Here is a 16,729-nt window from a genome sequence, read left to right on the forward strand (position 1 = left end):
TATGGGAGGGAGGGAGGGGACACCTTTGGTTTTGGCACCGTGCGCCTCGCGCGTCATGCGGACGCAGCCAACCTGCTGCTTTTCACCTGCCTCCTCCGAGCCGAGCAAGTAAAGGCGAGAAAATAACTGTCATGTTGCCTCAGCCAAACCGGAAAGGTGACTTTTGTGTGCGTGCACCGGCGTGTGTGTGTGTGTGTGTGAGAGAGAGAGAGAGAGGGAGAGAGTGGGGGTGGCGCTGCATGGTCGAGCAAACAGGTGTATCCAAACAGGTAGAGCTGCGCCTTTTTCCTTTTCTCTTAGGGACAAACATTATGGCGTGTTCTTCACCAACCAACACTTAACCAGACTGAAAGGATATTACCATTCTCACAAGGACCGCGTGTGAACTGCTACAACTTTGATAGGTTTGTCCAGGGGAAGACTTCGGAGAGGAGCTGGTCCCCAGAGACAGAAAAGGGATGGTCCAGCAGCACCAGGCATGAGACAACCCCAGTGCTCCATGCAGGCCTGTCTCTTAGGACTTTACTCTCTGGACTGATTGTCCCAACTTTTCCTTTATTTATCACTACCTACCTGGGATAATGACACCTCTGCTGAACAGACCCTCCCTCTGTCTCCTTGTCCTCCGGATCTTTGGTAAGAGGACTTTGCGGACCCTGTCCAACCATGCAGAAATCAGTGTTATTCTTCTCAGATGTCATGCTCTGTCTGTGTCTTTACGTTGATGATTCTAGATTATAGCCTTCCTGCATTACTCAATTATTAGTGACCTTACTTCATGTGTATCTCCTTTAATATTCCTGATTGGTGTCTAGAAGGTCGTCTTCTCCTTAAACTAATACAACAGATGTGTGTGAGGTTTGGAAAAGGGCACAGCAGTGGAAAGAAAGCAAAAATAGGCAATGGAATAAATGTACCATCTAAAAAATACTACATCTGCAGAAGGGACCTGTTAGTTTTATTGTTTGTGAAAACGGACCAGATCCCCATCACATTCTGATGTTGAGTTACATTTACATGCTCTGCAGGGGGGGGGCAGCTTTTCCTGCAAACACGCTAAGCTGTTCACGAAAACACCTGTGGTGCTGTCTGTTATTTCTGGAAAAACCTGTTGCTGTTGATCAGTTTGCCTCCACCTGTCTGAACCGCACAGACCCTCCTTGTGTGTGTGAGTGTGTGTGTGTGTGTGTGTGTGAGTGCATGGGAAGCATCAGGAAGTACTGCATGTGTCAGCCCATTTCTTACTCGTTGTGTTAAGTCCTGTATCACCCAACACACAAATATTATCACAGTGTCAGACAATGATAGATAATATGGGCATTAACACAAGCTTTCATTTACAGGCAGACATACAGTACATAAAGGCAGCTACAGGCCGAGTGTTATTCCAGTAATGCAGCACAGGCAGATTCCACAGCAGGCTCCAACTTCAGGGCAAGAAACTCTCACAGATGTTCTTTGGAAAAAAAACACACACACTCATACCTGATTCCAGAGAACAGTCATCGGCTCTGATGGTAAATGCATGAATCACATACTAATCACATAGTCGAACGGTTTTTCCCACACCAGGTATTAATCAGCACCTGAAATCTCTCTCTCTCTCTCTCTCTCTCTCTCTCTCTCTCTCTCTCTCTCTCTCTCTCACACACACACACACACTGGCTGAGACTGGTAATGCTCGGAGTGTCATGTCTTCTTCACAGTCGTCTTTTACACAACAGCGTTATCAAAAACCAATGCGGCATGTTAAGGGTAACACAGGGGAACTACAGTACCTTGCATGTGGCTGCTGCCGTCTTGGAGCCAGAGTCCGTGCAGCAGCGATCAGGTAGGAAGCAGCAAAATGACCACTTGGACAAATATAACTAGAATGATAGAAATTATGTTTATCTGATGCGTACGGACATTTTAGTTTAGCCCATGCCCTCTCCACTAACATGGAGGAGGCATGGTTTATGACCTATACTGCAGCCAACCAATAAGGGGCAATTGGGATGAATTGGTTTCACTTTCAGGGGAGCCGTCATGTCGTCCATCTTTATATACAGTCTATGGTGTCATCATTGCTCTGGCCTTGTAACTCGACTTTCTAGTTTTCTATTAGCCACAATAGCAGCTGAGCTCTATGATGAATTTCTGATTTATCAATAAAGCAATAACTTTTCAACCAATTTACTTTTTAATGGATGGCCGTGCCGTTTTGAAATTCACGATCCCCAGAGGATGAATCCGAGTGACTTGAGTTCCCGGACTTTTTCTTGAACTGGAACTGTGAAAGTTATCAATTGTGCAATTGAGGTAAATTTTGCCTATAGCACCATTTCCAAATTATAACCAGGTGATGGTTTATGACCAAATACGTGTCAAACCAGTGGCATTCATATCACCTCAGTTTTATTTGTGCTACGTAGCTAATGGTGTCAAGCAAACACACTAGATTAAGATGGCAAACACAAGGCTACTTGCGAATGCTTTTATTGTGAGCATTACAAGCACGACTGTACCTCCTAGCATGGGAATGACAATCCTATCAGCCCACTGTTTACTTCCAATTAATATATGACTAAAAGTACTGTACACTTAAACTTAGTAACAAGTCCAAACTGGATACTGATCATATGGTATAATTGTGAAAATGAAAATTTGGGCTTGTTTAAACAGATGTGAGGGATCAGTAAAAACCAGTTTGAATCGCCTGCAGCAGTTTCAGTATTGTCTGTGGCAGCAAACTGGAGAGGGATCAGAAAGAAATGCAACAAACGATTTCCTCATGGGGTCATTTTCGGGGCACCTGATGAAAATTGTGTTTGGGCTTCGACACACCTAATGTGTCATGTTGTGAGTTGATCTATCATCAGTGTTTGGGAGCAGCTCCTTTGCTGTAATTCACTCTCCATGCAAGCTGCCTTCCTTCAGTCTCTGCAGGCTCATCGCCATTAGGAAACCGCGCTGTCTGAAAGTAAATCGCTCAACATTAACACAAGCCCAACACCATGAGCACCAATAGCATAATACACTGTGATGATGAACCTCCTGGTGGAACTGGCATCACTTTGGTTTTACAAAAAGGAAATTCAACTTTAAACCCGAGCACTGTGCCAAGAGGAAGTGCACTTTGGAAAGGTGCAAGGAAACATTTGACTCCTGGAGTTACCTCCATCAAGGAGAAGTTATCTGTTAACCTCTGTGTTTGTTTCATTGTGAACAAGATTACACAAAAAAGAACTGAATGTATTTCCACAAAACTTGGCGGAAAGGGAGGAACCCAATTCAATTTTTGTGACAATCCAGTTACAAGAACTTTTTAAAATTGCCAGATAGACAGTGTTTTTCAACATTTTCATCGTTTTACCAGGAAATCATTCATAGGTTTTGATGAAAGAAATCTGGCATATTTAAGGAACTGATATATATGAGTGTGCTTAACTGAATTTAAGGGGACTGTTTGTCCTTGGCGGAGGTATATGCTCTACTGAGTGCCAGTCTAGTTTCATATTTAGTCTTTTAATGCAGTTTGCAGAGATCCACATGTCATGACTGTCATGAGTGTGTGTGTGTGTGTGTGTGTGTGTGTGTGTGTGTGTGTGTGTGTGTGTGTGTGTGTGTGTGTGTGTGTGTGTGTGTGTGTGTGTGTGTGTGTGTGTGTGTGGTTTTATGAGATTGCTGGAGGACAGGAGAAGATAAGGTGTCACATTGTTGTTTGTCTCCATCAGACAGATTGGCCAGTCTGGTCTGTAAACCAGACAACAAGAGATATTCATGTGTGCAGTGTGTGCGGTTCCACAGTGTGAGACACACAGTACATGTCAGACACTCTCATATGTCCTGTGCTGCATGTTTTCCTGGGGCCTTTTTGAATTTCTCACTCCCTTCTTCAGACACTGACTGCATTTGCCTTGGAGCTTATCTGGAGCGACTTGTTAAGCGACATATCTTCCTCTGATAGACAACCTGTTTTCTTTCTCCACCCTCATTTCTGTCTGCACTGCGACGACTCTTCGAATCCCCCTCGCCCTACATTTCAATCACAGTTGTGTTTTCACACATTCCGTCAGTGCATATTTCCCCCTGGTATATGCTGCCAACATTAAACCAAAGTTGGTGATTAAAATGAGAAGTGATAAACCCGTTAACTGCTCTTCATAACCACATCTCTGTCGTCTTATTTCTATTCCATTATTTTAAGTAATGTAAGATTATTCATGTAATATATATGTATAACAGATATTCTAAAACAATAGACAAACAAAAGAGAACCTGAAAGGCTCTGTAGGAACAAATAAATGAAATAAAGTAAAATAGAATAAAACTAATTAAAGTAAATTATAGGGAGAGGTACCCTTTATGTGCTGTGAAATAATTTGAGTTAGTAGAACCTGTAAAGTTTGAAAGTGAAAGTGTCATTCGCTCGTTTCCCTAACATGACAATGTTAATAATTTATTTTAAACTTAACCCATTAATTAGAGTACCCAGGTTCGATTTCACTAACATATTGTATCCATTTTCCTCAATATAACCAAAGTCTTAACTGCAGGTTCACTGAATAGCTCAGTTTCTTCATTTCATAAGTTTCCTTCATGGTTTCAATTAAGTCTTATACCAAAGGGCGATTCTTATTCTCTCTCGTTATAGTTTTCTTACTTGCGGACAAAATTATTGTAAACTAATGTTTGTGCCTGATTAGTGTGTCCCCTCTATTGCCATGTATATTGTAGGTTATTTAAATGTAGGTCTATTCATTAATAAGGACATGAAACAATAACAGCTTGGTGTTGCCTCGTGTTTGTATGAAGACGTATTTATTATGACTGTTCTACTGTTTGAAAGACAGTACTGGACCATTGGACCTTCTTTTGTATTCATTTTATCCAGCTTACCTAAACAGACGTGTAGCTAATGGCTATAGTCGGTTGAGCAAAGACAAATTAGTGAGGCTTAACCACGTTCTTCAAGTGCACAGGCTTTGTAATATAAGCCACTTCCTCATAGCCCCTGTCTTCTTGAGGTGTGTAGAGCCATTGTAATAGGACGGACTTCCAGGTTTAGGTTGTAGGTCAAAGGTCACTGTCAAGAGCGTAATGCAGATTGATATAATTTGTATCATCCTCCAATCCTTTCTCCTCTTTCCATCCAGTGACGCAGGGAGTGTTTGTCGAGCTGCCCCCGAAAAAAGGCATACAATCCCTGGCCGAGAAGGAGACCGTCCTGCCCTGTCGCTACCAGCCAATCGACCCCGCCGTGGTGGTGGTGCAGGTCACCTGGTATAAGGAGAAACCCGGTGCCAGGAAGGAACAGATCATCACCGCACACCACACGAACGGACAGACCGGTCAGTCAGCGCCGTCAAAAACATAAACATATTGTCAAACTGGATAACTTCCCCCTTTCCACACAGTGAACTTTGGAGTGCTACTCCAAGTTGTCACTCTGCACTAATAGTGGCTCACAGCCATCTAAAAGAACTGTGAGAGACACTGGGCGCCAAGGCTCTTGAACTCTGCACTGTGTTGTGGGTTTCTTGTAATTTGTGTTGACTTGGTATTTGGAGCTTTCACCCATCGTGAGTGTGAGACTTGTTGGATAAGACTTCGAGCTAAATGCCCAGAATGTAAATGTAATTTCAAGCATGAGTGCAGGCGTGCGTGGGGAACTGAAAGTGACAAAAGCAACCCTGCAGGTCTGTCCTGAACTTGCTGGACTTAATCTTTTTCAGATTTTTGTGTCACATCCTTCCTCACACGCTCCTTTAACTCCTGTCCCTCCTCATCTCGCTCCTCCCCCCTCTCTCCCCCTCTGTCTTTATTCTTGATCTGCAGCGTTTGGGTCGTGGTCTCGACACGTGCACTTCAGAAGCAACGAGCCCACGGTGGACTCGTCCCTGGTTTTCAGGAGCACGGAGGTCTCAGATGAGGGGAAGTACATCTGCCACATCATCACCTTCCCCTCTGGCAACTTCGACAGTGTGATGTCACTCATCGTATGGAGTGAGTCCCTTCCTGATATAATGGAAAAAGACCAGCGTAGTTTATTACTGCAGCAGAATGAGTGATGTTTTGTTGTACATGGAAGGATACTGGTGATATGTTTACTTAATTCACGTGAATTGTGAGGCATACTGAGTTTTACATGACTAATAATGTAGTGACACAATAACAACAACACACTGACTCATCCCCTGTGTGAAAAACTACAAACAGTGAGTTGTCGTTCCCACGTTAACATCCACTCACTCCTTAAAAGGCAATAAGGAATAACATAGGAAACCTAATGCATTTTTTATTATTATTAATTCCCAATTATATCTAATTAGAGATAATTCTCTTTCTAAAGACATTTTTACTTAATTAGCCCACTCCAAAAGATCTTTATTCAAACTAGACTTCTCAGTCCTATCACTCCTTATAAAGTAATAAGTCCAAGCCTAGGAAACATAACATATATCCTATATTATTATTAATTCCCAATAGTATTATTTTAGTAGCTTATCTTATCTTTTCAGAGACATTTTTACATACATTTTACTTTAATATCTCACAAATATTACTCTTATTTAGATTAACTAACCGGTTATAATGTAATCTATTATTAAACTAGATTACTTCTTTGTCAAATACTACAAACAATTAGTTTTCTGACAAGAAGTACAATTATTACTTTCCTGTAATAGTCATTAGCATGTGAAAAAGAATGCACTTTTACATTATTATTAATTCCTCATAATATTTTGGGTATGTGAGTTTGTTGCCGTGCAAAGTTGTTGTGATGTGTTTAAATGGCCTATTGAAAGTCTTGGTTAGCCCTTCAACCACGTCTGTTTTACTACTTCTAAAGGATTTGTACTATGATAATAGCTTACTAGATTATCTATTTTAAGAGAGTAAAATGCCTTAAGTTAAAGAAAAACTTGCTATAATTATAAATAAAGATATAAAGATTTAGTACTGAAAAACTTAGCTAATCTGTTTCAACCGTTTTGTGGTTTGATGACAACAGACTGATATTGATGGCAACATCTAAAAAATCACTGACAAGATTGTACTTCAGATGTTTCTTTAGTGTGATTGGTGCAGGGATGTATGTGATAGCACTTCTCTCCATGACCAGTGTGTTAATGTGGCAGCCGAAGCAGATTGAGAATACGTCTTACTTTAAATCAATGTGTGCATTCGTCACTGACTTATCCTCATCTTCACTCGATGCAACCGCCCTCCAGCCATTCCCATCTCCTCCCTGGACCCTGTGATCATGGTGGAGGGTCAGCCCTACGGACAGGCCGCGTCCTGCCGCTCTATAGCCCGCCCGCCTCCCCGCATCTCCTGGGAGAGCGCCCTGAACGGCCAGTCCACCAACCGCACCATGGACAACGGGGCGGTCACCTCGCACTACTCCCTGCACCCACTGAGGAGCATGAACGGCATGAAGCTGGACTGTCTGGTGTGGCACCCGACTTCCCCGAAGCCCCGCAGGCTCAGCAACGACCTGGTAGTTCACTGTGAGTGGTCGACAACAAAAAAACGCAAACTTGGCCAAAGAATTAACAAATTTAATATTAATTTCCTGTTTTATAGCTGTGAGCATCACTTCAAAGTATGAAGATAATTATATGGTTTCTTGCCAAAAGATCCTTCTGTTTTCTTTCACGTGAAAGACAACGCCTCCCCTTTTCCCCCTCACTAGCCCTGGCTGAACAAACCTCAGTACATTTTTTTGCTCTTCCTCCCAGTCCCGCCGCATGCAGAGGTGTCTGGCTACAGTAGAGACTGGTTCATCGGTCTGGAGAACGCTGCCCTGAGGTGTGTGAGCGGAGGAAACCCCAAACCGAGTATCACCTGGATCAGGTACTGTCAGAGCCGCCTCCCTCTGTGGCTGTCTGGTACACGTGTGACTAACTGTCTGATGTGTCTGGTCATTATTATTTTCCTCATAAGCCCCACAGTGATCATGCCGAGTATCTTTTGCTGTGATTTCACCCTCGAGGAGACGTTAATGGGATGTTCAGTAAAGGTTAAACTCAGCTCGTCCTCAGGAGGCAAAGTGACAGATTACTCTTTTTCCTCTGTTATTTTTCTGTGTGAATAGATGTGGCACATAATCCAAAACAATATTGACATACACTTTAAATTCTCATGATCACCTCAGGGAAATTAGTTAATATTTTACCATCAACTCAATTTAAATAGACAAGTTTGCCAGTTTTGTTTTAAGTAATATTTTTAAATGCAAAAAGCTCTTGATCATGAGATAAAATCACTAAAATGTTTGTATAACTGACTCAGCTGATCATTAACGGTTAAGGGCATATTTTATGTTTCTATAAAAAATACTCCCTCCCTCCCTCCCTCCCTCCCTCCCTCAAACCATCCATCCATCCGGGGTACACCCTGGCCAGGTTGCAACAACATATAGACAAGTAAAAGAAGTAAAAGAATATATAAATTGACAAAAATGAAGTCAAGTCACATTAACGTTTATACTTAAGTAAAAGTAAGTAATTGCTTTTTAAAGTATAAAACTAAAAGAGTTGTGGCCTATTCCCTAATGCAAGGGTCCACTCTATTGTCATATCTTGGCAGTGACCTCTTCTGAATCCATAGGGGTTTTTTCAGCAGTGATGCTGCTGCTATATATATTTTAGATATAAAATACCTTGTATTTATATATATACATTTGTTACTTTCTAGTTACTTAGTTACTTATTTACTTTCTTGTGCAGCTTTGACACTTGACTGGAGTAACCTTTTACAGTGTAGTGTGGGAGGATCTCCACCCCCTTCCACATGACTTAACCAAACAAGCCCTGACATTGTCATCCTGCTGCCTCAGTGGAAACTGACAGACTCAGATGTTGGATGTGTCATTCAAAGGCGTCGCACCGCTGCCTCGGCCTTAAACCCCGTTGAGGGTTTCATTCGCCCAGATGCCTGACTCCTTCTGCTCGAGTCACCTGCTGTCATCTCAGGGATACGTCCCCTGGTGCCTTAATGTGTTCTCAGGGTGTGGCGTAGAGTTCAGCCCGAAAAATGTGAGATGCGAAAATTGACTCGGAGAGGAATGGCTCTCATGGAGATATGAGATGTGACAGTTAGGCCCCAAGGGGAAATTTTTCGAAAGTACAGATGTGAAATAAATGAAATGTTAGGTGAAACGTTTCTTCTCATTTGGGTTGTTATGATGAGGCACGGATTACCTGTTGTTAGTCACAGGAACGCACCTTGGGAAAGGAGGTTTTGTGAGTGTGGCTCAGCAGACGCCCGCAGAACACTCACACTCACACACACACACACACACACACACACACACACACACACACACACACACACACACACACACACACACACACACACACACACACACACACACACACACACCCACACACACTCACGCACGCACGCACACACACACACACGCATCTACAGCAGTGGGAAAACCAGTTGGATTTGTCAGTAGAAGGCGGCAGGTGAAGAAATATCTGGTGTCACAGTGTCATGTTGCGGCTTGTGCCAAAAGCGGATGAGATAGTTTCACACGCAGGAGGGAGGAAGAGGGGGATGAGAAGAAAAAAAAAAGGGAAAGGGATGTGCAGCCCATAATACAGTAGGTAGAGAGAGCGGAGTAGTGTGTGTATGTGTTTAAATGTGTGTGTGGTCTGGGCTGTGGTGGTGGTGGTGAGAGGAGGAAGATGATGCTGAATGTGTGTATTTATGTTAGATGTTATCGTGAGCGTGTCTTTTGCATCTGTGAAAACAGAGAGTTCCTCTTTCCTGCTCGCGATAGGGGCTCACTGTGCTGTCAGTGTAACAAACTCGGGTTAGTTTCACCCACGTGCAGATGATGTTTTAATACAGCAATGTGGGTTGAAAATGCTCACAAACTACAGGCCAACAAGAAGTACACAGCTGTACAAGCTAAAGGCACAAGTACACAAGTAGTAGGAGTAGTACTCACTCTGTTTCAACCGATTACATAAAAAGAAAAATACAAGATATACACTAAATGTTACTGAGACACAGAACAAAAAAAAAGAGACATTTTAAAAGAAATAAAAGTACATTTTCCTCCTCCACAGTCTCACACTGTGGTGTGTCTTATGACGACAGAAAAGCAGAAATGGGCCACAGCATGAGCAGTCACATGCCACAGCGCTGACAAACGTGCACCTCAGACTCATTTTCTTGGGTGCATCATTCAGTTTTATTTTTCCACCTCTTCTGTGTGTTTGATCTGTGAATGTTATGATTCCACATTCGTATTTATATGATTAGGGTTAAAATTGTTGCTCACTATCCTAAATTCTTTGTTGACTTTTACTATATGCATTTCTGTACATAATAAAGAATAATGAGATGAGATGAGATGAGATGAGATGAGATGAGATGAGATGAGATGAGATGAGATGAGATGAGATGAGATGAGATGAGATGAGATGAGATGAGATGAGATGAGATGAGATGTATTCATTAGTCCCAATATGGAGAAAATGTACAATGTAAACAAATTATAAACAATATAAGAGTATTGCCCATATGTGATATTGAAATTGCATAAATAGAAAATGATTATTGCACAGTTAAATTTGTTTAAAACCTGAGTATATATATGGTGCATGTGGGCTCTCAACCCACTTTTGCCAAAATTCTTAATAACTTTCAGATTATAAAGTAAAAGGTCAATGTTTTAATTAAAATTCCCTGTAATGTAACTTTGTCTTGCAGAGTGGGCAAAGAGTTGCCGGAAGGTGTGATCCCCCACCCTAACGGAACACTCGTTTTTGGGCGACCCCTGAGCTCGTCCGACGAAGGCACCTACCAGTGTGTGGCGGAGAATGAAGTGACAACGGGGAAGGCGGAGGTGGATATTGCTGTGTCAGGTAGACGACAGCACATGACAGACTGAGATTTGTCGTAATAACAAAAGTAGCATGTAGTGAGAGGAGATGCATACATCTATCTAATCCTGCCTCTACCTCCCGTACTTACTGTCCACAGAATCTCGCCCGGACCCGAAAATGCCAGAAGAAATGCTGATGCTCATCGTGGGGGGTGTGGCTGGCGGGCTGCTGCTCCTGATGCTCGTCATCGTCGTCACAGTCACGTGTCACCACAGACGCAAGAGCACCAAACTGAAGAAGGAGCTGACTGAGAAGAAGTAAGTGGATATAGTAAAGTGTTTAATTGAGATGACAGATGAGAAGAAACTTAAGTAAATCTGCATAGGAGAAAATCATGGCTATTAAACATGTTACAATTCGAGGACCGATAAGTGTGTGATATGCATAGAAATAGCAGCAAAGACAAGAAAGCCAGTTTACAATTTTAATATGGAAAGAAATGCAGAGTGAAATACATTCAAACTTTGAAAAGTGCTCTGATAATCCACAGTGGATTTCTTTAATCATTCAAATATCTTTCTCCTCTTTTCTCTCCATCGCTTGTTTCTCACAGGGAGGAAATCAGCACCCTCTCCAGAAATGCCTCTATCAGGAGGATGAACTCCGTCAGCACAGATACCAGAGGAGCGGTAATATCATTCTTCTCACTCCGAGCGTGTGCTGTCTCCGCCGCTGCTTCATCTTGTGTTTTCTCCTGACCCGATTCAGGCTGTTCAGAATCAGAGGAATGTGTCACTCACTCGTTTACTAAGAAAAGTTTTTACTGTGATGAAAACTTTGTTCTGTGCTCTACAACCATGGGTGACTGCTAGTTGTGGCTTTCTGAGGAAATGAGTGAGTGGGCTTGGATTCGCTTGAAAGGGGCTTGATGTTTTATGCACAGGCTTTTGTTTTGGCCAAGTTTGGTTATATTGAGTCCGACAGCTAATCCGGCCTTCTGTTTCTTTTTACTTGCAGACGGAGGAGAACATCCCTCTGAGGGTGGAGGGGACCCTGAGGACCAGCTCATCCTCCCTCGGGGTCAGTATCTGTTTGTAAATGAGGCTTTACTCCTCAGATGCCAGGCGGCTGCGGTCTGAGCTTCAGCATTTCAATTCGGATTGCAGAGCATCTCAGAGAAGAGGAGAAGTTCTGTGTGTAGAAGTGCTGTATGAGTGTGCGAGGGACCAGTCGCGCAAAGTGCTTTGGTGCTTTGAGCGGCTGTTAAGACGTGAATAACCCTATGAATGTCGTCCATTTGCCATTTAAGAAGTGCTGAGAGGCAGATTTTATACCTTTGGACACAGCCTGACTAAAGGTTTCCCCTTTTTCTCGTCTTTAAACTAAGCTGTAGCTTTATATCTAGCATACACACACACACACACACACACACACACACATATATATATTAGAGTAAATAGTAAATGGTTTTATGTGCAGCACTTTCTCTATCACACATCACAGGGGAGCTAACCACAGATTCTTTTGTTTAGTTGACGACCCGCTCTACCTCCTAAGCCACAGCTGAGTGTTGTCGATCTACTCATCAAAGTCTCAGCAAATAATGCAAGACACCAAACTACTGCTGTAAAGTTATGTCTAGGCGGGCCTGAAATAAGGGTGCAAGCGGACGACACCCAATCCATTCCAACACCACCTAATTACTTTATTGTGCTCTGACAGGAGCAAGGCCACTACCGCGACAGCCGCTCTACAATCTCAGGTGGGCGAGCAGGAGGGGGAGCGTACGACTACCTGGGCAGACCAGTCCTGAACAACAACTCGCGTAGGGGGAGAGACAGGCTCCTGGACAGAGACGAGGAAAACCGACTCCGAGTGGAGACGTATGTGAGAAACAGCACCATATCTTTGGTAAGGCTGCCTGAGTGTGTGTGTGTGTGTTTCCGGGCATGTCCAAGCCTGATTTCACCAAATTGTGGAATGCATCTCACCCAACTTGATGAAGCAATTGCTAAGCGCGTCTGCCTTTTGTGTCTTGTGCAGCAGGAAACTCGTTTCCACCCTCCTCTAACGCCGACATCCTTCCCCATCGTCCAGTCCACGGAGACTGTGCGACAGCTGAACGGCAGCACTGTCATGCCAACGGACGGCGGGGGTTCGCGGCCGGGAAGCGTCACCAAAACCCACCAGCACCCTCCAATGAGCTGCACCTATCCACCGGTGACAGACGATGAGGATGAGGTGGACGAAGGTTTGGGGGGTCCAGCCAGCCAGGAGCATCCCGACGACCAAGACAGTGAGACCAACAGCTCCCACGTGTCCGAGGCCCACAGCCCCCGCTATCAGCAGACTAATGGCACTTTGAGACCCAAGCCCCGGCCGAGCCCCACTGCGATCGGTCCCCATGCCTCCCTGATCCACAAGGCTCAGATAGTGTAGCTGGAGGCCGGAAAATAACAGCAGTCTTGGAGGCGGTCAGAATGAGGATACCCAGGGGTCACCGGAAAAACAGTTTGTGTTCGATTATGAAAAACTTGCACCTTGACTATAATGCTGCATCTTCTTCATTCCGTGGGATAATGGTGCAATAGAACAAAATGTCCTACCAAAGTGTCTGCTGTATGGATTTCTGACATGTGCCGGGCTTTTGTTGACCAGCGCTGTGTCGTCTGTTCCCCCACATTACTGCCACAAACAAAGACATGGTCGCAATATTTCCAGTTGGACTGCATTAATATAGTCTTCTCAACCTTTTTAGCTCATAAACTACAGGTCACATTCTCCCGTATTCATAGAAAGCTTGTGCTACTCATTCAGACACACACCGATGCTACATTGGGGCAATTACAGTTCTGTATCTTGCTCAAGGACACTTTGAAGAGCTGGGGATTGAACCACCGACCCTCGGATTAGTGAACCCGCTCCACCTCCTGACAGCTGTTTCCTGTGACTAACAGGTGAATGCAACTGACGTACCTTCGGTGCAGCAGAAAATCAGGAAATGCAGGAGAAGGCTTTGTTGGTACATAAAACAAGTAGATTACAACACCAAGGGTGGATTTTTGCTTTAGTGTTATTCAGTTCCTGTGCCTGTGTTACGTTCCCTTACGCAACATGTTTTAGGATCTGATCCAAACCATTGGATTGTTACTGTCTCGCCACACCTACAACATGCATACCATTGTGCCATATTGTCTCTCTGCCCTCGAGCCTTCGCCTTAAGCACCGAGACGGTTTGGATCAGATAAAGACGTTATACAACCAAGACTTAACCATGTAGTAATTTGGCAAAGAGTAAATCATATCTATGTGTAAATCAATATACCAATGATTTCCTTTTTTCAAAGCTTTTTTAAAGTATTTTTTTATAACAGAATGAATTTAACGCAACACTTTGTAACTTTGACTGAGCAACAGCGCCCTCTGCAGCCACGCATGATAACTTATTCTGTTGGGCTCAATTCTTTGAATATGTTGAGTTGAGCTCTGACAGCTCTGAACTGAAACGCAACTGAAAGATAATCCCCGGCTTCCTGAACAAAAAGAGCTGCTGCTCTAACAAATACACCAAACACTGTTTAAAATTACTAATATTTCAAGTGTCCTCACTGAATATTGGAGATATTGGAGCAAGAAAAGACATTCAGGGTGAGGACTGAAATGAAAGAAACACCATTAAACTATCTTTGACGCTGCTGTTGCACAGTGTTGCTTTAAGTTGTATTTTGAGAACAATCATTACTAATATACAGTAAATAAGTATATTAACACATTCAATATACAGTATGTATCCTCTGTTTGCTACATGTCCCCCAATCACACACATAAAGTAGATACATAATTGTAACCGGGAAAAATGCTGAAATACTATATTTCATACATATTATACATGTACATACCAACAAAATAAATTAAATATATGTTACCTATATGTGCACCCTCATGGATGCACACACATGCAAAGGTGATGACAGCTGGAAAACCTGTGAAATATTTGTATAATACATTTTAATCGATTTTTTTTTACATTTCTGTATTGCTTGAAATGCTAATCTGGACTCACTAAAGAATATTTTGTGTACATCTTGTACAGCATAAAGTTCTTTCTGTCTACCGGAGGTTGACAGGACGATATCTCTCCAAGAGGAATTTTACATGAACTGTTTTTGATATTGTACAACCAAACATGTGTTGATTATCCGTGGACTACTTTTTTACATGTATATATCTATGTGCGTGTTTGTATTCTGACTATTGTTGGGTTCTGTTACAGCCCTGAAACGGGAAGCAATGTGCCAAAGGGAAGATATAAAAACATTTACTTTTGCTCTTTTTTTGTTGTTGCAAATATGAAGTATTATTTTAATGTGTGTTTAATATGTTGTGTTATGCTGTCGTCTCTAAATACAACTTTTTCTATGACAAATATCAGAAAAAAATATATATCTAAGTTACAAATGTTGGGTTCAAAATATGCTCGACCAGTTTGTGGCAAACATAGTGTGCCATATCATCCAGTAGCACCCAACAGGTAATTGTATTAAGTTTAACATAAGCTGTATTTGTTGTAGACAGTGCCCCCTGGTGTGTACTGCTGGAAGGTGCATGGACCTGGATAAGCCTATAAACTAAATCTGCATTCCACTGTGATTTAGGGAAAAAAAACTGCCTTGCTTTTCATTCATTTTAAGGGTTTTCTGTGGTTGTCAGCTTTTATTGATGGGTTGAAATAAATGTGCTTGCTTTTTCTAAAAGGACACTGAAACTTAAATGCCAAAATAGGCTTCGGAATACATCCTGTTTTCTTGATCATCTAAATATGTTGTTATTTAAATTGAGAGTTGTCTTGGTTTGCTGAGGTCCGTTGAGATTGTAGTGGAATTTAATTAGAGGGTTAATTTAAAAGATCAGATGTCGTTTAAACCGACAAGTGGCCGCCCCTTACTACCACCTGTTCCTCTCTATAGGTACGTAGTCGATGTTGCCTTGTCCGGTAAACTGCTTCCCTTCAGTTAATTTGTGGTATTGTTTTACAAAACACACATTGATTCAAGAATAAGCAGTATGTAAGCATCAATTACAAAATAAAAGACATTAAAGAAATGGATGCAGGGCCTCAAAATGACCCATCATGAGTTAATGGGTAATTATGCAGGAGACTCACAGTGACCTTTATGATTTTTGATTTTATTGTACATAATGTTTTAAAACAGTTGTTTTCATTCTTACGTTTCTCTTTTGCATAAAGGCTTTAAACATTGATACACCTCTCCCTGTATGTTAGACACTGTCTTTTCCCCAATAATGGTTTAAGTATAATTCTCTTTCTGGTTTGATCTGTTATAGAGCATGAATAAGAAAACATAGAAATAGTTAAAACAGTAGAAAATATTATAAACACTAGAAAAAATATATGTGTAATATGAATGATAGATATGACTCGTGCACGGTATGACTGTTATAGCCTACAGAATGTTAAAGTTTTACAGTCACAGGTGAGGACATTTGTGTGGTGCAATGATGTGTATTGTGTGTTAACATGGTGAATATATTTTAATACTTGTCTAATATCTTTCCAATAAAATATATAATATCATAATTCCAAGGGACATATGAGGAGGGTCCCTGGAATATTTTCAACCTATATGTAGGGGTTATTTTTGCCTGGTTGGGAATTTAGCTGTGGCCCCTAGTCCAGGGGCCTCCTGTTTAATTGAGGGGCCATTTGGATGTTTCTAACAGTAAGTAACAGTTTAACTATTATCTTTATCACCAACTTAAATAAATGAACACATCAAATTCATCAGGTTGGATAAATACGTTATACAACACTGGTATTAATTCAAGTCCGAATCCTTTGTAATCTTTAAACCAATTTACTACGAACTGAAATTTCA

The 16,729-nt window shown here is 42.1% G+C and overlaps 1 protein-coding gene across 1 annotated transcript; it reads left to right on the forward strand.

Moving 5' to 3' along the window:
• Positions 1-205: 205 nt before the first annotated feature.
• Positions 206-15,603, forward strand: nectin4a (nectin cell adhesion molecule 4a). The gene is made up of 11 exons (XM_035148716.2): positions 206-636; positions 5,139-5,333; positions 5,821-5,988; positions 7,218-7,496; positions 7,728-7,842; positions 10,717-10,871; positions 10,990-11,149; positions 11,446-11,521; positions 11,850-11,912; positions 12,555-12,743; positions 12,876-15,603. Exons 1-11 carry the CDS (start codon positions 582-584, stop codon positions 13,269-13,271), a joined length of 1,851 nt encoding a protein of 616 aa, XP_035004607.1. The 5' UTR covers positions 206-581; the 3' UTR covers positions 13,272-15,603.
• The last annotated feature ends 1,126 nt before the right edge of the window (positions 15,604-16,729 follow it).

Source organism: Hippoglossus stenolepis, chromosome 23 (assembly GCF_022539355.2).
Source record: "Hippoglossus stenolepis isolate QCI-W04-F060 chromosome 23, HSTE1.2, whole genome shotgun sequence".
Classification (NCBI taxonomy): domain Eukaryota; kingdom Metazoa; phylum Chordata; class Actinopteri; order Pleuronectiformes; family Pleuronectidae; genus Hippoglossus; species Hippoglossus stenolepis.

Bases quoted from the DNA above. Each gene is read 5' to 3' on its own strand.
- nectin4a (XM_035148716.2), top strand. From the start codon at position 582: ATGACACCTCTGCTGAACAGACCCTCCCTCTGTCTCCTTGTCCTCCGG. The intron at 10,872-10,989 runs GTAGACGACAGC...TACTGTCCACAG, and splicing joins GGTGGATATTGCTGTGTCAG to AATCTCGCCCGGACCCGAAA. The intron at 11,913-12,554 runs GTCAGTATCTGT...GTGCTCTGACAG, and splicing joins CCAGCTCATCCTCCCTCGGG to GAGCAAGGCCACTACCGCGA.